Source organism: Ischnura elegans, chromosome 6, assembly GCF_921293095.1.
Source record: "Ischnura elegans chromosome 6, ioIscEleg1.1, whole genome shotgun sequence".
NCBI classification, from domain to species: domain Eukaryota; kingdom Metazoa; phylum Arthropoda; class Insecta; order Odonata; family Coenagrionidae; genus Ischnura; species Ischnura elegans.
The window spans coordinates 116,199,123-116,222,753 of record NC_060251.1 but is presented as its reverse complement, the minus strand read 5'-3'; the positions used below and the strand labels follow the sequence as shown (position 1 = coordinate 116,222,753).

General features: G+C 37.2%; 1 protein-coding gene across 1 annotated transcript in view; it reads left to right on the top strand.

The window, feature by feature from the left end:
• The window catches only part of LOC124161453, a 155,697-nt gene that overhangs the window by 52,641 nt on the left and 79,425 nt on the right, over positions 1 to 23,631 (top strand). The window contains exons 11-15 of the mRNA XM_046537776.1: positions 5,200 to 5,355; positions 5,973 to 6,127; positions 13,523 to 13,818; positions 22,771 to 22,903; positions 23,053 to 23,188. Of these exons, the coding sequence (XP_046393732.1) occupies positions 5,200 to 5,355; positions 5,973 to 6,127; positions 13,523 to 13,818; positions 22,771 to 22,903; positions 23,053 to 23,188 (876 nt within the window). The remainder of the gene's footprint in view (positions 1 to 5,199; positions 5,356 to 5,972; positions 6,128 to 13,522; positions 13,819 to 22,770; positions 22,904 to 23,052; positions 23,189 to 23,631) is intronic.

The window sequence follows — 23,631 nt, the reverse complement described above, 5'->3', positions numbered from 1 at the left end:
GAACAGTTCAAATGAAAATTTTTACAATTGAAAAAAAAATCCATTGAAATTTGTCACTTTTCAATGGAACAGTTCAATTGAAAAAATTACAAATACATTAATGCATCCAATATGGTAAACTTATTATTAGGTAGAATTTACTTAACATCTAAATTTCACGAATCCCGAATTCTGAATAAATAAAACATATGAACAAAAATTAAAGTTGAAATATTTTTAGAAGCAGTGTCATGAAAACTTTAATTGGGCTTTTCTACATCTTACATCACTTCTCACAATCATGAATAGTTATCGAAAATCTGTATAGTTTTGCCATGATTATCAGAACAACAACTATACCATGAGAGCCACATCTTTTACCAGTTCAAACAACGTTGAATAGTTGTCGAAAAGAAGACGTTTTTCCGCGATTAGCGATAACAACTTCACCAACAAATATCTCACACCTCTTTATCTAAGAAAGGCTTTTTTAAAATACTGATAAATATACTTCTGGTTTGACATGAAGCCAACATAACTTGTTTTTCACAACAGAAACATGTCACTCATGTTTATACAAGAACACGGGAATTTCACTTCACACAAACAAACCTGCGTGATACACACTATTCTGACAATGCTAGTAGTTTTTTGTCGGCGACGTAACGCACGTACGCATAATTAAGTTATATAAATATTAGGGATGTGCGAATAGTATCCGCGAATACTCGAATACCTCGTATACTAGAAAGTATTCGATATTCGAGGTTTCGAATAGTTATGCGAAAAGTACCGCCTCGAATACCTCGAATACTTTGAATTTCGCGTCATACACTGTCGCACGCACGTCGTTGGTAGTTGACTCGGAAAAATGTAGAGAACTGTAGTCATTTAGTGCTCGCAGCGCCGTTTTACGCAAGTTGACGAATTACATCAAATTCGAGGATTTTAGCGGTGAAAAGAGTTCGACGAGGGGAACCGAAAATGGTCGGGTGAAAAAATCCGAAAATCCCCGATTCCCCCCACCAGGAGAACCTCAGTGCCGTGGGATAGCAACCTTAGGGCATTTCCCACGATCCGCTATCCCCCTCCATTCAGCACTCGCCTCACCCACTCTGACGCTTTCCTCTTCTCCGAAATCAAACAAAAGGTCCCAGCTCGCGCAGGGATCGCATTACGAAGACCCCTGCTTCGAAAAAAATATCGAGTTACGAGAACAATAAAAACGTGTTTCACGCCCTCCCCCCTTTTCTCACCCACTGACCTTTTTCTGGCTACCTGCTTCGAAGTTCCCCATTTCTGGAGGTCAACTGCTGTGTGAGTACCGTGGGATACTTACATTAGCGCATTTCCCAAGATCCGGTATCCCTCTCCATTCAGCACTAGTCCCCCCCCCTCTGAGGCTTTCCTCTTCTTCGAAATAAAAAAAAGGTCACAGCTCGCGCAGGGATCATATTACGAAGACCTTAGCTTCGAAAAAATACCAAGTTACACGAGAACAATAGAAACGTGTTTCGGGCCCTCCCTTTTCTCCCCCACTGACCTTTTTTTCCTACCAGCTTCGAAGTTCCCCATTTCTGTGGAGGTCAACCGCTGCATGAGTCATCTATTAGCACAAAAGGTGTCTAAGAATGACTTTCGTCAATTGATGTTACACCTTTATTGAATTGAAATATTAGTAATGTGCGCGTAATTTCAAAAAGAATAAGACCAAACGCGACGTATTTCTGAGTTTATTTATGCATTTTACGCAAAGAAATAAATGTCAAAATACGACGGAGACTTAGCATTCTGGCAAAACTCGATATGAGCAGCAGAGCTTCTCGGAAGTTGATGCGGTATTTTTTTCCGAAAACATATATCAAGTTACAATTTATGAGTGGTGCTATAAATCTTTATTGTTACAGTCCCAGACAAAGGGATATTTTCCCAGAATATTTGGTTTCTCCCTGATAGCAATTCCAATTCATCTTCTTATCTCGTGAGAACACTCAAAGATGGACTAAAAATAATTGAAGAAAATCTGGTGGAAAAGAGCTTGTATTTTGCAAAATGCCTCAGATTGTCAGCTAGCACTTGGCAGCAGGAGTGGGGGTAAAGCGATGTTAGTTGAATTAATTATATGCCCAATTGTTTCCATAAAATTAAAATATTCATTAATGAGCTAAATTCCTGTTTGAATCATTTAAAGGAAATCAAAATTACTCCCCAAAATCTTGTGTTGCCTGCTGCATAGGCAACCGAGTCAAACATTCCAGCATTCATCATTTAGTATTCGAGGTATTTGAAATTCGAGGTATTCGAATATTCGAGCAATGATTTAATATTCGAATTCGATATTCGAATTCGAGAAATCTACTATTCGACCCATCTCTAATAAATATGCTTACATTTTAAACACAAACGTTAGTATAACCAGTCAAAAAACTGAAGGCAAACGATACATTACTAAATGAACACACTACAGCACAACAATCACATCAAGACTTCCACTATATATCACGGAAGAAACACACGAATGACCTAAAACAACGCTGTGGGGATCAAGCACAGGTTAAATAACAACGATACGAAATAGTCTTTTCTCCACAAGCAAAAAATTAACCACAACTGACCACAACCCAGTCAACCATGTGCACGTAAACATATGAATAACGGTATAACGGTATTTTTGATTTCAATTGAGTATTTGAGATTTCAATGGAGTATTTGAGATTTCAATAGGATATTTGGGAATTCCATTGAAAATTTGAGAATCCAATGGAATACTTGTAAATTCAATTGTATCTTTTCTTCGAATTCCATTGAATTTCCTAATATTCAATGGAATATTCGTATTTTCAGTTGTAAATTTGAAAATCCAATGGAATTTTTGGATATTCCATTGAAAACAAGGAAATTCCATTGATAATTGGCATTTTCAATTGATTTCAATTGGAATTTTCAATGGAATCGGCTGATTTTTTCCAATAGGGAAGTCCTTGAGATCCACCCCACCCAAGAATTTATTATAATGCAACACGCAAAAACACTTCGGATTCTCTTTATTGCCTTTCAATACTGTTGCCATTTTGTCATTGCAGAATGCAGAGATCATGGAGACAATTTTTTTGTCCCTCTATTTGAAAACAAAATCAGGCCCGCAATGTTGCCCACATATTTCATCCATCTGAAGATTTCATATTTTGGGACATCCTTTGGTTTAACCTCAACTTCTCAACTCTGTTAGTCTTGTATTAATATTTCAATAGTTTTGCACAATCAGGAGAACTATAAGCATTGTCCATCCAATCACGGTGTCCTAGATTTAGCAGTGGTTCAACAATAGTGCACAGTGACGTCATGGTAAAATTAGCAGTGCCGGAACGCACTTCCCTATACATACATTTTTTGGAACTGAAATATTACTATGCGTGTTCTCTTATTACAAGTTATCATTTACATTTTATTGCAAATTTTTTGTTTTGGTTTCGTATGTATATATTAGAAATTTGGAGGCAACAAAATTGATAAAAGTGTAAGTTGACTATAATGTCTTTTGTTAACTGGTGCTGGAACGGCATTTCGGCACCATGACACCCCTGATTGTGCGTCAATTTCAGATCATTCATTGCTATAATTTTCTCCATCATTTGCATTTTACGGTCATTTCCTAAAGATTTTGCCGAGTTATGGCCCTTTAGAGTAAAAATTTCATACATAAAGGGCCGTAACTTGGCATAATCTCTAGGGTGTGGCCATAAAATATTATATATTTTTGATTTGTGACCCTCCCCTCCCTAAATAGTATTTTAGCAGGGGTCAGCTCAGGGTTCACCTAAAGGTCTCAAATTTTTCAGACATTTTTTATCAGTCCCACAACTCTTTTTCATTGGGCCGGATGGATTTGAAAAAAAAATCAATTTTTCCGATCCCCCCTAGCATGCAGCTAGGAATTAAGGTTAGGGGGGTTTTAGGAGCAACTATTACTGGGGGTTATGGAATAAGGGAGGTGTGGGTGCCCTCCCTCAGAAAACTTTTAGGATAAATGGTTCAAAAAGGGTGAGTTTTACGGCTTTCTGAGGGATTGCTGCACCCCTCCTTGTGCCATTGATTGTAGGTCTCCCCAATTACAATAATAATAATAACCCCTCACAGAAAGTACACCAGACGAAAATTACAATGGACTGCCTGAAAAAACACCACACATCATGAATCAGTGGCAAAGCCAGGAATTTTGTTCGGGGGGAGTGGAGGGGTCACTAACCAGGGTGGAAAATTTTTTAAATACAGAGCACTAAGTAGAGGGTTTTAAACTAATTTCAATGCGTAAAAACTCTTTTCGAGATACCGCACGGGTAAGATTATATGAGAGCGCCGACGTTTCGGGTACCGACTCGCTACCCATTCTCACGGTTACTGATAGAAAATTTGAAGTGACCGTTGAAGCTCAGTATTAGGAGGCGCCGGATTGGTCGAGTCCCAATTGTTGTCGCGGAGGACCGTGGACCAGCGTAGACTTAGCTCTGGCAAGCATAACTCTTTTAAGGGTTCTATTCCAAGAGCTGCTAATCAAAAATCCGGTGTCTCTTCTTACATTCTTATTCTCAAGTCTTATTTCAATCGCCTCTTTGGTTAAACGATCCCAGAATTAATTTGATCACCATTAAACTCTGGTGTCATCCCACCGTATTTTATGGTCCTCATCCAGGCTATGCTCAACTATGGCTGACTTTTCCGGTTGACCAAGTCAGAAATGCCTTTGATGTTCTTTGAGAGGAGTAGATATTGTTCGCCCAGTCTCCCCCACATATACATTACCACACTCACATGGGATTTTATAAACTCCACGAGTCATAAGGCCAATTGGATCTTTTACCAGCAACATCGCTGCTCTCATATAATCTTACCCGCGAGGTATCCCGAGAAGAGGTTTACATGTTGTTCGCCGGGAAAGTGTAAAATCTTACATAATTTCAATACTTTTCATGATCAAAAAAGCTTCATTTGTCAAAGAAATCTTTTGTAAATTCATGCTTTTTCAATATTTTGTTTTCTTTTATAAAGAAAAAAAGTTGTTTTTTTATACTTGGGGGGGGGGGGGGGGGGAGGTCCAGACCCCCAGACCTCCCCCTCACAATGCCACTGGCATGATTGGTTCCAGTGCTGAACAGTATACATTATTATTATAATGCATGTATCTGATTTGTCTCCACTCATTTTTCGTATTTTATTGCTTAGGACAAGTCATCCACAAGGCGCCATGCACCCATGTCCCTCACCAATGGACGGTATAACAACTCGTTCAAGTTCAACGTCACATGGATTAAACTTGTGGAGTTCACCAATGGGTCCGTTGTCTTTGCTGCCTCTGTCAGCCTCGAGGAAGATATGTCTGTAAGCTTAAATGTTGCTCTTCACTAATGTGCAGATTTTGAACCCAATTAAATGGAGTGCATCCGTTGTGGTCTGTATGGCTTAGCCATACAGCATAGCTTCATTCGTTGGTACCCTGATTGGTTTAATTGAGTAAGCATCATTTTCAAGGGGGAGACAAGAGTCAAATTGAAAGCACCCCCCTCCGATATGAAGAGTAGAGTTGGTTACCCCCTCCCTTAGATAATGACTCTTACTCATTGAAATTGATCAGAGTATCTACTTATAAAGCTGCATGAAAAGTACCATGTTGTCTCATTTACCATTTTTAGCATTTGCGATTACCATGAAGTAATGCCTTCACCCATTTATTCAATCCTGTGAACTTCATAATAACGATAGTCTAATGTAATACTGGAAGTTAGCATATTTTAGTACCACCAGAGAGGACTACTCCTCCATGATACTTCTTAGATACATATAATGAAAGCTGGTACACTTGAGTAGATATTGATGGTGCTTATTTTTAGATTTTGAGAAAAGATAAATTGAAGCATGAAAACACTTTTTATGTTTCAATGCTTAAAATTTGCATTGTTCTGTAATTTGACTAAAAAATTCTAATTTTATTTCCATAGTACATTTATTCCTTCAACACCACCTTTATGAGGGGCGAACTACATCATGGACTCGTCAAAGGAAGTGTAAAATCTCTACAATATGGAGTGGGGATTTCCGTTGATTTAACAACCGGTGTGTTAACTTTGGAAGATGCATTACCTGATTGTGTTAAGTGAGTGAAACATTTTGAATATCACTTTCTATCAATGCTATGTTTGTACATCTTATAAGGTGCTCAGGGGTAACTGGGGCATAGTTTTTCAATTTGATAGTACAATATAATTTTCAAATACTTTTTTTTGGACAGATAACACCAGTGGATGGCTAAAAAAAACACATTATGATTTATCAATAATCAGACTAGTGCATCATGTTACTTGAATGTAATTTCTACCAGTTACCAATATTTTATATTAATATTATTTTCATGTCTCAGTTGGCCCCAGTTACCCCATGACTTAGAGGCAACTGGATCACCACATGTCAAATCCCGTTTGAGCACTTCCACAACTATTTTGGCTAACTGGATCTATCTCAGTACTTTCAATTGATTAGAAAAAAATATTGGTCTACGTAAATTTTTGATAAATATGCATGTTAAGGCCGATATATTAGGACAGTAATGGAGAATTTATGGATTTTCCTTTCAAAAAACATAATAGAGGAGGATTCTTAACTAGGGATGTGCGAATAGTACCCACGAATACTCGATTACATCGAATACTAGAAAGTATTCGATATTCGAGATCTCGAATAATTATGCTTAAAGTACGCTCTCGATTACCTCGAATACTTTGAATTTCCCACCATACATTGTCGCACGCACATCATTGGTAGTTGACTCTGAAAAATGTAGAGAACTCTAGTCGGTTGGTGCATGCAGCACCGTTACAGGCAAGTTGACAAACTACATCAAATTCGCAGATTACAGCGGTGAAAAGAGTTCGACATGGGGAACTGAAAATGATCAGGTGATAAAATCCCAAAATCCCAGGTTTCCCCCACCAGGAGAAATTTAGTGCCGTGGGACAGTAACTATGTAGCACAATTCCCAAAATCTGCTACCCCCTCCATCCATCAGCCCTCGGCCCCTCCTCCGAAGCTCTCCTCCTCTTTGAAATCAAACAAAAGGCCCCAGCTCGCGCAGGGTTCATATTAGGAAGACCATGAATGAAAAGCTTCAAGATAAAATATCAAGTTACAGGAGAACAATACAATCGTGTTTCAGCCTTCCTTCTTTCTCCCCCACTGACCTTTTTCTGCCTACCTGCTTCAAAGTTCCCCATTTTGGGAGGTCAACCGCTGCATGAGTCATCTATTAACCCAAAAGTTGTCTAACAATGACTTTCGGCAATTGATAATACACCTATATTGGATTGAAATATTAGTAATGTGCATGTACTAAGAATAAGACCAAAGGCGGCATATTTCTGACATCATTTAAGCATTTTACGCAAGGAAATAAATGTCAAAATACGACGGAGACTTACAATTAGCATTCTGGCAAAAGTCAATATCCTCGCTCCTGAGATGAAACTTGGAAGTTGATGCGCTATTTAATTGCATGAGGCAAAGGTACACATTGTAATCATCATCACAAGTCACTAAATCTAAGATTGGTTTGATGCAGCTCTCCATTCCTCTCTCTTATACCTTTTCATAGCGATGTGTTTCTTCTCTTTTACATCCTTTATAACCCTTTGTCCTACGTAACTCATTCGGGGCCGTCCCTTGCCCTTCTTCCCATCCACCTGTCCTTCTACGATTGTTTTCATCAGGCCATCATGTCTCATAATGTGGCCAACGAAGTTGTCCCGTTTTCTCCTTAAGGTATTTAGAAGACTTCTCTTTTCTGCCACTCTTCTCAGCACTTCCTGGTTACTTACACAGTCAGATTGGCGGCATTGGGAACAGATTCAGTCCGAGTTGATCGGGAACCTATATCCTACACTCGTCTTCCTTGCGTTTCACACATACTATTGGAAAGCATTCTGCATTTGATATGGCATCAATAGTCATCCCAAATGGGAAACAATAGAACATTACAATTTTCAAGAGACAAGTTAGCATGGAAAACAACTTCCCGCCAGGGTCGACACTTCACAATGGAGGCAAAATGTATGCATGGGCAATAAGTGCTAATAGATATATTATCACATTTAATTAACATTATTGCAAGGTAAAATTATTTTAGAATTGTTCGTTTCTAGTTTTTTTTATTGTAATCCCCTGTCATTTTGTGCAAATTACGGGGATGAAGGTAAATTTTAAACGAGTTTGTTTGTTCACTCTTGTGAGAGCACAGTTGATTGTTAAGGTCATTTATCATAAGAATTAAAATACAGGTACCCTGTTGATTTCTGCAACAATAACGCCTGTTCATTATCTGTTCAGTTGCAACTGAACAGCCATGGCTGTTCGTTCCGTGTTCCTTGACCAAGAGAGAACAGGCAGGAGACTGTTCGTAGAATGTAAATTGGAATGCCTTGTCTGTTCCTTGTCTGTGAGAAAAGGGTTACTTGTCTGTTCCCTCCCTGTTAAGGAAGCGGCATTCTCTGTTCCTTACTTGTTGGATCACAGCCAGTGAACAGGTGGGGGACTGTTCGCTGTCTGTTCCTTGCCTGTTTTTTTAGGCTGTTAGTTCCCTGTTCCTTGTCCGAGTGACAACAGCCAGGCGACTGTTGGTAGAATGTAAATTGGAACGCCTAGTCTGTTCCTTGTCTGTGAGAAGCCGGTTACTTCTCTGTTCTCTCCCTAGGCGCATACTTTGTTCCTTACCTGTTCGCTGTTGCTAATTTGGACATAATAGAAAAGAGATAATTTATGTAAACATAGAATTCAAAGTTGAAATTCATTTGAGTGATTGCAAGAAAAACTTTTATTGTGCTTTTCCACATCTTCCATCAGTTATAAAAATCTTTAATAGTTATAGAAAAGCAAGCTTTGACATCATTGACAGAACAACCACTACAGCAACAAATATTTCACATGTCTTCATCAAAGAAATATTTCCTTAAATTAACACAATTCGGTTTCTGCACTATGCCCATATAATACGTGTGATTTTAAAAGAGAAACACGCCATTAATGAATATATATGAACACGATGATTTCACTTCTCACAAACAAACCTACAAGAAACACAGTCCTCTGACAATGTTTGTCGGTTCTTATTGGCGACGTGACACACATACGCATAATACATATTAAATACAGATATCAGTAATTGCTCAAAAACTCAAGAGACACAATAAATTATTAAATAAACACACTCAAGAACAAATATCACTTCAAGACTTTCACTATCACTGAATGGATGCACGAATTACTTAATTCAACACTTCGGGCATTTAGCACAGGTTAAATAATACTCAAAAAAATAACTGTTTTCTCCACAACCAACAACTTCACCACAATACAGTCGACCATGTGCTCGTAAACTGTCCGGATAACGGTATCGGCGTCCTTGTTTGCGTTTGCTATCTTCCATAGGCAGGTGGCAGCACCATGCTATCTTTCCGTGCCTGTTGAAAACCTGTTCACTGTTTTCTGTTCGTACCCTGTATCGTGAAACGGACTATGAACCGGCCTTTCCTGTTGAGTGCCTGTTCACTGTTCGTTCCCAGTCCGCTGAAACCACAGAGTATATACTCTTTGGCTGAAACAAACAACCAACCGTCCCCTGCCTATAATTGGCGAAGTAAAGTATTTAACGTGCATAAGCTGTGCAGATAGCTGATATTATTTGCATGCTCACTTCATTAGCCGTCATCCGTGGTTGGTGGTTATCGTGATAATGAATTCAAACGTATATATTACTGTTAAAGTAGATAATATTTTCTTTGGATTCAATTAAACTTCCTCCTACTCAATTAAATTTGGACTGTTTGTAGGCTGTTTATACTCTGTTCACTAAATCTCCAACAGGCTATCAACAGACTTCAAACGGACAGTGAACAGGCATTATTTTTACCGAAATCGATAGGGTGTTTAGTGTCTGTTCACTGTTGCCTGTTCGTTCCCTGTGCGGTGAAACACGCTACCAACCGGCCCCTGCCTGTTGAGAGCCTGTTCACTGTTGTCTTTTCGTTCCCAGTTAAGAGCAGGGGTGGATTCAGATTCAAGTTTGGGGGGTTAATGGTCTGTCAAAAGAGGGGCATCCTCATGTGTTCACTTTTTTAAAATATCTATTTTAAAGTGCATTTTGGAGCTTAAAATTTCACCTTTATTCTTATCAACCGATGAAATTGAACAATTTAAATAGTTTAAATTAATAATGGAGAAAAATCAGAAGCAAAAAATACGATAAAACTACAAAAAAAAAATTTTAATTAATAAAATTTGGGGGGGGGGGGGGTCACGACCTCTGTGATCCGCCAAATCCGCCACTAGTTGGTAGAAGCGGACAGCCAACCAATCCCTGCCTGTTGAGAACCTGTTCACTGTTGTCTGTTCGTTCCCTGTGCGGTGAAATGTACAACCAACCGGCCCCTGCCTGTTAAGAGCTTGTTCACTATAGTACCCAAAATGCTTGTTGCCTGCCTGTTAAGGAACAAGCTGCAAACAGAGTACAAACTGTTGGAAGGCTGTTCGTAAGTTGTCCCTATTTGTGTGTGGCCCGAGATTGTTCGTAGGCTGTTTATACTCTGTTCACTAAATCTCCAACACTCTATCAACAGACTTCAAACGGACAGCAAACAGGCATTGTTGTTACAGAAATCGACAGGGTAGTCGCAAAACCTATCCTTTTTTGCATCAACAGATACTCAGCAATGTTTATTCAATGGTTTATCTACACCATCATATTTTCATTTCTTATCTCATTTCAACGTGAATATTGACCTTCTTCAATGATGTTATGGTCATCATGATATGCCGTAAACATCTAACAAATTTTTCTTAAAAGTAGAAGTATGCTGAAAGGAAATACATTGATTAAATTAGGTTAAATGGTATTGATTATTTTAGCGTACCGAGGTCGATGGTTGGTTACGCTAATTAAATAAGGGTATTACACTGTGAATACAAGTTTATTGACTACACTAACGTTGCAGCCGCCGAAGTGGAATAGGCAAATAAGCGACGCCCTAATGGCGGACGGGCGTGCTGACGCTCTTGTGCTAGGGGTGTTCCTCTTCTCCACTCCAGTTCGCAACTCCTAGTTCCCCCCTCGCTTGCCGCCACCTCTCGCAGCCGGCACAACAATCACTGACAGCTGAGGGCCGCCATGCGCCCTCCCTCCAAATGTGGCCGCCACAATTCTTATCAATGGCTCAGTTTATGTAGGCTAAAATAATGGAAAACAATGTGGTTAAATTTTTATCTGTTTTGCACATACTCGGTTATTTTTATAACACCATTTTATTGGGTACTTAAATGTCACACATCATTGTCGCACCTTTTAATATACCTTCTAACTAATATTTCACTGTGCGAAAATTCCACAGAGAAAAAAAGCATTTGCCTTGAGCGGGAATTGAACCTGGAACTATGAATACTTGGTCAAGTGCTTTAGTCAGTTTGAGCTACCAACGGGTCTTATCACACTGTGGACATTTTCCATTTCCAATACATTATTCTGTCTACATATTTGTAAGTCATTATGTCATGCTTTCCCTCTTGTTTCACCTTCTTTTTGCCAAATTATTTGTCCAAATAGCAAGTAAACAAACTTGTGCTGACAGTGATACAGTCTGTGCATTTATTGTCTAATTTACATGATAATTAAATTCATTTACACCTTTATTACTCCAGCAGAATATCCACTTATATCATCACTCATGAAATAAAGTGGTATTATTTCTTTTGAGCATAATAATTAATTAAAACAACATCATAATAGATCACTCTATGCAACCGGAATGACTTTCCGACACCTCTAGCCCGATCAACTTCTATCCTTTCCGGTGGTATTCCAGTCAACCTGACCGATATTTCCCTGGGAAATGTATTTACCTCCTTCGGTCGATAGGAAGCAGTCTGAAATTTACGGATTTTCTAGCTGATAGCAAGTGATGTAGAATCTGAGTCAAATCTCCCGATCTGCTAGGAACAGGTGACTCTGAAACACCCTCCTTGAAGGGCATTGGACAATTTAATATACATTACTTTGGGGCCTGAAGGAGAATTATTGGAGTTGAAGAGGAGGCCTTCAGGTCTTATAAGTCATGTCAGAGGCCCTTAACCCTTTTACTGTCAGCCCATTTTAGGTGGGATGTATAAAGACTGCCAAGGCTATTTTCCGGAATTAGCAACATTTCAGATTTAAAAATTTTTCAGCTACTTAATTTTATTTAATGCATCTAGATTTTTTCCCAATTCTTAAGATATATTTTTACCTTCTAACCAAAGATAGATTAAGGGGGTTTAATGAAATTAAAGTCGTTGAAAAGGCCACAATCACGAAAAAAAAGTGAAATAAGTCGAGCTGATATATCGGCCCAATGGTAGTTTTCGCTCAAACAGCAAGGGCCGATATATCGGCCTGTTGGCAGTAAAAGGGTTAAAGAAAAGGAAAGTTAATGTGGAAAAATAATCTTCCTTCGTCAGCCATTTGATCATTAATTTAAATTAAGAAAATGGAAAGGTTTCCACCCACTTTCAATAAGTTGGTGGTGTAATTAGGGTTTGGTTTCAGTACTTTTGTGGGGAGAATCTCTGATTGAGGGCAGGATCGAATGTCTAATGTCAGTGTAAACAGCAAAGAGCCTTGTGTGGCCCTTGCAAAGGCCAAAAGAGTTGCTGGGAAGCAGTGATGAGGTTTTAGAGAGATGTCATTCTATAAAAGGGAGTTTTAAAAAGTTTTAGGGAGTGTCATTACCATGGCCCTTATATACTGGTTACTAATCTCCGGCTCGAAGTTGTTGCCTGAGATTCCGCTTCCACCCCTCAAACCCCTCACACGCCTCCCCTCAAACACAACTATGGGCACAGTGCGCTGTCACTAGGGGAAATATGGAACTAACTGCGCTGTCGAAAGTATATACCGCCACCGACAGTGCAGTTAGTTCCATATTTCCCCTAGTGACAGCGCACTGTGCCCATAGTTGTGTTTGAGGGGAGGCGTGTGAGGGGTTGGAGGGGTGGAAGCGGAATCTCAGGCAACACTCCCGAGGCGGAATATGTCGGGAGATTAGTAACCAGTATATAAGGACCATGGTCATTACTTTCAATAGCCCCTTTTTGTATGCAATACCTCCTAGCATCAGAGTGTCTGATATCTAATATGAGCAGACACAATGGTACACATAACTAGGAATATGCTCTAGGGGAATGAGAAGGGTCTGGGAGGGCAACCCTCCCCAGGAAACTCCAAGGAAAATTTTTGAAAAATTACATGCCTGCAAATATATTTTTTGTATCATTTTGGCACTTAAAATTGGAGTTTAACTCATAATTCCTCAGGTAATCATAACAACAGGGGAAACATTAGTATGCTATAAAATTTAAAAAAAACTTAGATATTCATTGCTAGTAAAGCTGGTGAAATTATAGCCTTATTTAAATTATACCTTAACTTTTTTTCGTCCTATTATCTGATTGTTCAAAATTTTTGTACACTTCCCAGGGAAATATCGGTCAGGTTGACTGGAATACCACCGGAGTCACAATGGTTTGCTGACGAGGTGAAGGCAAATCTATTGACAAGATTCCAGGACAATATACTACCACAGATCCATGCCATCCTCAGCGGAACTTTCCGTGCTGTGGGCCCAGGGGTCGCTGCTGGGGACTTTCTGCCCAAATGGAGCTACTCTTGGGACTTCCGCTCTGAGTTCGACATGAGGTTTGGTGAGAACGACGAAGACACAGTGGATGTGTGCGATGCCGAGCGCATCTCAAAGTTGGAGGAAAGGTCACGACGTGAGTATCAAAGAGAAAAGGAAGGAAGACTAAGCCTTCTAATTGATTGGGGACATTCATTCCGAACTTTGAACACGAAGAGGTGTTCACTCTAGACTTATTTATATAAATAAGTCTAGAGTGAACACCCTTGGTGTTCGGGCTTTGCTCTCCAGCTGTGCGCCATGCGCACGACCTGGACTGCTAGTCGCATAATATGCTCAGCAGTCCCATACCACCTTGTCCGGTATAGTCCACAAATTTCCACAGGGGCGAATGACGCCTCGGTAGATTAACTGGCTAAAGCACTCGGCCGGAAATCGAGGGATCCGGGTTCAAATCCCGGTCAAGGCGGATGATTTTTCCTCTGTGGATTTTTTGCACAATCCCATGGTGGTTGACTTCGACATCATAACTCTGCCGAAATTGCCAAACTCCAGAGGCACGGACAATTTTTCAGATGAAATCCAGTTCTGTTGAAGATTAAACCATCTCACTTAACAGAGTTTAGCTAATTGTTATTCAAGGTCCAACCAAATTTCATCAAAAGCTGCCGTGAAACAAGGTGAGTCGGAGTCAAGGTGATCAGCATGCCGCGTAAGCAATTTCTCCTGGCTCCATTGGACCTCCATGAGGCCGCGGATATATGACAATGAATCTGGTGTCATCATCGAGTTGAATCACCATCGACTTGTACACATACTAGAAATAAGATTCTCCTTTTCTGGATGACCTCGAAATCCAAAATGTGCGCACAGGAGGCTTTTTGAAGGCTCATAAATCCCTCGTTTTGCCGAGGCAACAGAAAACATTAAGTTGGCAAAATTCCAGAAAACCTCCCTTTTACTAGATATTCGGTAGTTAAGAATTCGGGATTAGCAATCTTCTGCTGTCCCTTTATTTCACTCATCTTTATTGATGCAATGACCATTTTTTGAGTACCTACTTACACCTTTTCTCATTATATTAGAAATGCTATAGTCACTCACATGTCACTTTTAGAGAAAAAATTTTAAAATTTCATCGAGACCACTGAAATACAAGTAAAAATGGAATCAATAATGTCCATAAAAATATTCCGATAAGGGAATGCTTTTAAGTTGATGTATATTATAATTTTGTTAAAATATTTCATTAAAACAATTTTCATCCTTTCATTACTTATTTTTACTACCCATTTTTTTTAGCTGATTCCTAAAAAGTATTATCCAACCTTCATTTGGCAGAGAAAACTTAATGAATGAATTTTTTGCTCCATCCCTATTGAAAATTTCTTATAAGTCTTACAGAAATTCTTATAAGAATTCTGTAAGACTTATAGGATTCTATAAGTCTTAAAGAATTCTTATAGGATTCTATAAGTCTTACATATTTCTTATAGGATTCTATAAGTCTTATAGAAATTCTTATAAGATTCTATAAGTCTTATAGAAATTCTTATAGGATTCTATAAATCCTACAAAAATTCTTATAAGAAATCTGCATTTCTTATAGAATTCTACAATAATGCTGCGCGGGTCGCATACCTTTTAGGTTTTTATCCAGCAGGCGTGTCACCATAACTTATGTTGGCAATTGATAATTATTTAAGGAATTCTACATATGATAATTTTTGGAAATTATGTATAACTCTTTTTAAGTAATGTTCTGCTAATTTCCTGGTTTTTTTCAGCATGGTATTTGACATAAATGGTTCCAAGAAGCGGAGGCTTCTTTAATGCTACTTGTTAGGTATAGCTGAGGGCACATGAAAAATTTTAGACTTATAAGATCTGTCTCTTTCGAGTCTACAGATTACTTGACCGATGGAAGTTCGATATGGGCCATGAATAACCACGATGTATACTACGATTGCATACGTTGCAGGATACTGTTCACATGGTTCCCTAGCAACCTAACAACCAAAACTTGTTTGGTTGTTAGGTTGCTAGGGATTGCTTTTATATGTTAATCATTCACTATGTCTTTGTGATAGCAGTTTAATAAAATAAGTCGTGTGCTTCTAACCAAAATAAGGCATTGACTTCATTTGGTAAGTATTAAAAAACTGGCATTCCTAAAATTATGTTACCTTAAACAGATAGTTTCGTTGAATTTTAAACTTTTCATCATTAATTTAGATAGACATGTATATTTTTCAGATTGTGGCATATCGAACATAAGAGGAAGTTTTAATGAAAACAGTGTTTTAATGGACAAAGTGAGTGATTTTGTCGTCTCTGGAGAGAATGAATTTGTATGAGTAAACCTAAATAACATCTGCACAATTATTATTTTATGGAAAATACATCAACTATTATTCTCAATCAGTGTTTCTGTGATTCCTATTAATTTCCCTCAATCTTGCACTTATTGTTAGCCATATTCTACGTATCCTTTTCTCCAAAATGGCATCAAATTCCATTTTGCTTTGCTTATTTCTTTCATTATCTATCCAAATCTGTATGTAATTATGATGTCTCATTCTCTCTGGTATCTCAAATAAACATTGCTCATATGCATTTTATTTATCAAATTTTACTCTTCCTTCCCATATAATTTCTTGAAGTACCTATCTCCAGTGGAACTTGAATTTTATTTCATTTGCTTCTTCAATTTTCCAGGTTAAATCATATTCCATATTGCAATTCCTGTATCTTTCATTGCGTAATGATTGCCAAAGTTGTATTCAATTATCAGTCCATCATTCTAGGCTATCGTTGGTTTCATTGATTTTAGTTTCCTTTTGCATGTGGGGACATTAACCCTATACAGAACCCATGCCCTGAAAGACCTCTATGGTATCTCGCCTTGTCTGGCCAGCCAGGTGAACTTTACAGAGCTTCAATGTCCTTTTTGATGTACACTGATGATAGACATCTACATTTGGTTCATGGGAAATCATTAGGTTTGCTGTATAAGATATAGGCGTCTACATTTGGATTGAATTAGGTATAATGCTAACTTTGTACTCTCAGTAGGGATGTAAATCTTATGTAGCTTTTAATAGAAGTTTGCGCAAGTGTTTTAAGCATGTTGATATGATATTTATAATAATTATTTCCATCAGAAAATTTGTTATAAATAACATTTTGTAACTGATAGTTAGAAGAAATTTTCTTATAAGAAAAATTCTTATAAGAAATTTTCTTATAAGAAATATGCCCAATTTCTGATAAGAAATTTTCTTATAAGAAAAATTCTTATAAGAAATTTTCTTATAAGAAAAATGCCCAATTTCTGATAAGAAATTTTCTTATAAGAAAAATTCTTATAAGAAATTTTCTTATAAGAAAAATGCCCAATTTCTGATAAGAAATTTTCTTATAAGAAAAATTCTTATAAGAAATTTTCTTATAAGAAATATGTCCAATTTCTGATAAGAAATTTTCTTATAAGAAATTTCCAATAGGGATGTAGCACCTTTTAGTTACTTAAAATAATATGTTTTATTCATAAAAAGCCATTTCAATCATTACAGACCCTAAAACCTGAAAAAAATGGCAGGTCCTAACTTCCCACACAGCACAAAGTGAATAATATGCACATAATATTCAAATATTATGCGAATATTATGCCACCACAATGGTATAAAACGTGCATAATATGTACATAATATGTGCATATAAATGGTATAATGTCCTCATAAATTGCGATATATGCGCATAATATGCGGAATATATGCACTGATGGAATGGCATAATATTTGCATATATACGGAATATATGCACCTTTTATGTACATAAAAGGTGCATATAAATGGTATAATGTCCTCATATATTCCGTATATATGCAAATATTATGCCATTCCATCAGTGCATATATTCCGCATATTATGCGCATATATCGCAATTTATGAGGACATTATACCATTTATATGCACATATTATGTACATTTTATGCACAATTTATACCGTTGATGTGGCTATATATATGCACATATTATACCCATATATATGCTCCTTTTATGTACATATTATGCACGATTTATACCATTGATGTGGCTATATATATGCGCATATTATACCCATATATACCATTTATATGCACCTTTTATGTACATATTATGCAAAATTTATACCATGGATGTGGCCTAAAATATATGCGCATATTATGCCCATATATACAATTTCTATGCTCCTTTTATGTACATTTTATGCATGATTTATTCCATTGATGTGGGCTGCCATATATGTTGCATATTATGCACATATATACCATATCTACGTACCTTTTATGCACATTTTATACCGTTGATGTGTGATAATATGCAGTTACATTATATTCGAAAATTACATAAATAAAAAGTGATTTCTGGAAACGAGGAGAAATTTAATAAATCATTCATCTAGAGACACCATAGGCACATTGCACTAAAACAGGGCACAATCCTCCTACCTTCAGCGTTGTATCACAAATTTTCAAACATTCAGTTGGGAGTCCTATATCATCGAAAATTTGGTTGAAATAACATGTAAATGACATCTAAAGGCAAACATTCACCCTTCCATAATCGTTACTCATGAAATTGAGATTAAAAAGCACAAAGTATGTCACACGAATTCACAATCACAACACTCGCGATGATTCCTTCCATGACATCCGCATGGTTGAACATCTACGGTCTTTTCTTAACGAATGTATTATAAATGGTCCAAAATGTGATTCCAAACCACTAAAAGGTCTTCTAATCGCATAATTGTCTATGACTTATAGAGTTGTGGCGAGCAATCACGCTAACGATGTAAGCAAGCCGTTCTTGAAAATACACTCAGAAACAATAAAGATCATATTGTCACTAATAATCACAAATTAAAATAATTATATGCATATATCATCAAGTATGTGATATCTTCAGGGCGAAAGTGCAGCTCACAACCTGGATCAGTACCTAAGTGCCAAAACTTCGTCTTTCCTTGGAATAGCCTTCCTTCACTTTTCAAGCTGGGACTCTGACTGAAAAAGTACCGTCATAATATATACATTTAGGTAATTAAAAACTGGGAATAACTCTCAAAATTAGGAGCGTAATAATTTCAGATTTGCTTGCAAACCCTATGACAAACGACAACGACTCACGTGTACTTACTTTGATTTTAAATAAAGTCCTGTTCTTCATACCATGAAGTTTATTATTCCTTATCGTATATGCGTTACCAGAATAGTACTGTGACATAAAATAGCTCCGTAAACCCATCTTTTCCTCATTAATCTTAGATTTTTCAATTTACGTTCAATTCACCCAACTACGGCAATATGGCTACGGCAACAACTAACAACACTAACAATGACTAACAACTGCTAACAATGCTAACAACGACGCAACGGCAATATGGCTACCAAGCTGACTACCTCGCCAGACCGGAGTATGCCGGTGTGGAAAATAAAACAATAATAATAATTGCGGAGTATTCTGCGAACGATACGAAATTGTTAGTGATATATTAAAACATAATTTTTCACATTTTTTTTATACAGAGGATGTATGATCATCGATTTTTACGTATACAATCACAGTTTACGACGGCATAATATTTAAATATTATGTGCATATTATTCGAATTTTATGAACAAGATCGACGGAATATTATTTGAATTTTATACGTATCCATTTATGCAACTTTTATACTGAAAAGAATTTTGAGTTTGCTGGGTGGCCGTTAATTAATGATTCTTATAAGAATCATAATTAACGATGAAATGTTACTAACAACGAAATAATATACATATTATGTCAATATTATTAATAGTTTACGGCAGCATAATATTTAAATATTATGTGCATATTATTCGCATATTATGTGCATAATCGACGGAATATTATTTGCATATTATGCCTATCCATTTATGCAACTTTTATACTGAATAGATTTTGAGTTTGCTGGGTGGCCGTTAATTAATGATTCTTATAAGAATCATAATTAATGATGAAATGTTACTAACAACGAAATAATATGCATATAATGTCAATATTATTAATAGTTTACGGCGGCATAATATTTAAATATAATGTGCATATTATTCGCATATTATGTGCATAATCGACGGAATATTATTTGCATATTATGCCTATCCATTTATGCAACTTTTATACTGAATAGGATTTTTGAGTTTGCTGGGTGGCTGCTGATTTATGATTCTTATATGAATCATAATTAACGATGAAATGTTACTAACAATGTAATAATATACATATTATGTCAATATTATAGTAATAGTTTACGGCGGCATAATATTTAAATATTATGTGCATAATATTCGCATATTCCCAAGTAACATTTTTGGTTGGCCCTCTGTTGGCAGATGGTGGGACACAGCGGTTGGCCCATGGTATGATTTGGCCACCTCGCCAACCGTATCCCAACCAACGATTCCCCAACGATGGGCCAACAGAGCATTACAGTCGGGCCTTCGTATTCCCAACCAGAGGCCAACCCCTCTCCAACGATACGCCGTTGGCCCTTTTAAATTCTGCCATCCGTTTCCCAACAAAAGCTATATTTTACTGGCATGTCTCATTTTTATAGAATGAGAGTTTAATTAATTTACCTCCTCACTTGATACGATACCGGTAGATAGAATCTTTACCTTTAACTCCCTATAAATCAAAATGAAATTAAATACATTAACAATCAATGCTATAGGACAAAGTAAGGTTACAGTGGTTAAAAGTGGAAAACAAAAAATCAATATCAGTTCAGAAGGTCCCCAACTTTTATTTTCACAAATTAGGACAATTTTTATTAGGACAAAATTAGGAAATTTCAACAGCACCTTTCCATATTACAATATGGCACACACAAAAACTGTCCATCTTCTTTGTAGGGCAACAAAACACACTTAGATAAAATCTGGGTGGACTGCAATTTGCATGCAGGTACTAATTTTTTTGCTACAAATATACCAATGGTACCACTTCTAAGAGGTAATTCAAAGAAATCCTCCTTAATTTCAAACATGTCACACTGCAAGATGTACACCCCTGAGTTATTTGATTCAATTGCCTTCACAATTCCTATTCTCTGGTCTTCGGTAACGAAATTTTTAAGTTTAGTCCATTTTACTTAATTGGATTAAGAAGTGCAAGATTTAGGGATATTAATAGGAATAACCGAAACACTGATTGAGTATAATAGTTGATGCATTTTCCATAAAATAATAATTGTGCAGATGTTATTTAGGTTTACTCATACAAATTCAATCTCATTCTCTTCAGAGGGGACTAAATCACTCACTTCGTCCATTGAAACACATGTTTTCATTAAAACTTCCACTGATACTAGATATGCCACAATCTGAAAAAAATATACATATCGATCTATCTAAATTAATGATGAAAAGTTTAAAATTCCACGAAACTATCTATTTAAGGTAACATGATTTTAGGAATGCCAGTTTTGTAAGACTTACCAAATGAGGTCAATGACTTATTTTTGTTAGAAGCACTCGACTTATTTTATTTAACTGCTATCACAAAGACATAGTGAATGATTAACATATAAAAGCAATCCCTAACAACCAAACAAGTTTTGGTTGTTAGGTTGCTAGGGAACCATGTGAACCGTATCCTGCAACTTATGCAATCGTACTATAATGTTACGATGTCCCAACGGTGGCCCAATGATAATCCATTTCGTAGGGCCATCGTTGGGGATTTCCGTTGGGCCAACAGCATAAACCGTTTCGTTGGGCCGACGAACAATATCTGCGTTGGGCCAACAGTGGAATTTGGTAGGCATATCCACCCACAATGAGCCAACCGTGACTACGGTTCCCCAACCGAGGCCCAACGGTCAATGCTACTTGGGTTAAGTTTAGACTCGAAACAGACAGATCTTATAAGTCTACAATTTTTCATGTGCCCTCCGGGATATATATACTAACAAGTCGCATTAAAGAAGCCTCCGCTTCTTGGAACCATTTATGTCAAATACCATGCTGAAAACACCAGAAAATTAGCAGAACATTACTTAAAAAAGAGTTATACATAATTTCCAAAAATTATCTTATAATGTATTCTTAAAAAATGAACTTAAAATAATTATTCTGCCTGCACATAGTCGATAGCACTGACTGTCAAAGCAAGCGATTATGCCATCCCTATTTTTTAATGAATAGATGCTACCGATCCGATAACCATTTGATACGATAAATCGATTACAATGGAATTTCACCCATCTCTACGTTGAAGATCTTGTCGGAATTTTGTTTGCAGCTCTCATGGCGGAAATTGAGGAAATGGTATGATGTCCCAACGGTGGCCCAATGATAATCTATTTCGTAGGGCCATCGTTGGGGATTTCCGTTGGGCCAACAGCATAAACCGTTTCGTTGGGCCGACGAACAATATCTGCGTTGGGCCAACAGCGGAATTTGGTAGGCATATCCACCCACAATGAGCCAACCGTGACTACGGTTCCCCAACCGAGGCCCAACGGTCAATGTTACTTGGGTTATGTGCATAATCGACGGAATATTATTTGCATATTATACCTATCCATTTATGCAACTTTTATACGGTATAAATTTTGAGTGTGCTGTGTGGGTTAGTGTTTTTCCGCATTTACTGTTTTAAATGTTGTCCCCCCTGAAAAACGTTAAATCAGGATTCTACTGTATTCGGTATTGGTTCACCTGCGTAGGAAAATCTCCGACAAAAATCTGCGGCTTTCGTTCCTGTGTCAAGAAATGTCCGGATGCATATTTTCATCTTTAGTATGGAAAAGGTTAAAATTTAGTTTTAATATTAATAAAGCTACAGAACATTGTTTGGATTTTATGATTCCATCAAGGGTACAACTCTGTGGTATACCTATAATTTATTAAATGGGGTATTATTCCTCAGGAGTTTTACCCGTGACAATGACAGAGAAAGTGTCAAAACTGGTTAGGTGGATAAATGTTGTGTGAAAATTACAAAGTTGTTATCATGGCAAAATTCCTCAAATTGTGTCAGCATTGGTTGAATCATCATAATGCATAATTCTATTTTAGGATTTTCAAAGCTAATCACCAAAGATGGAATATTCCGTGATTATGTTCCCAATTCCAATGGAGAATACTTCACCCACGTGTCTAAGGTCAAGGTTTTACCTATCAGATTCATTTCAACAAAGACCCAATATTGGTAAGTTTCTAGTGTATTGAATGAAAATTGAATTTCAATAAGGTCATTTAAATTAGGTAAATTACATGATGAATATTTTACTACCACAGTGGATTTATTGTAAAGGAAAACAATTATGACTTGGTCATGATTATTTTATGTTTTTCCAGGTATTTTGAACAAGATTTAAGGCTGAAAATGAATGAGTACATGTACAAGTTGTTGAATACTTCGGCAAAGTTGATTGATACACGTAATCTTGCGAGCGTGAAGATTCCTGATTATGGTACATCAGCAGAAGGCAAGGTAAGCATGGGAACTTTATGGATAAATTTACTTCCTTGTAAGTAAATCACTGAAATTTAATAAAATATTTTTCATGTGCATCATAACATTAGATGTATGTATTTGATCCAAGGCCCTAGCATGGTCAAGGGGTATGAACCCCCCAAAAATATTTGGGGAGTGCAGTGTCCTTGTACGTACTCAGTATTCCCTAAGTATACCCTCGCTTCAAGTGTACTCCCTCAAAAAATGAGGGATGATCTTTGTTTAGGATATTGGCTATATTCTGCTGTGTCTTTTTTACATGCAATACACCTTAGCTAGAAAGGGTGTGCTTGTACAAGTGGCTTTCAGAGTTTTCAATTATATTTAAGCATTATTTGCAGCATGGACTTATGTCGATGGTGATTCAACGCGATGGCAAAAACAGCATGCATGGTCTCATTCTGCGGGCTAATCCCACA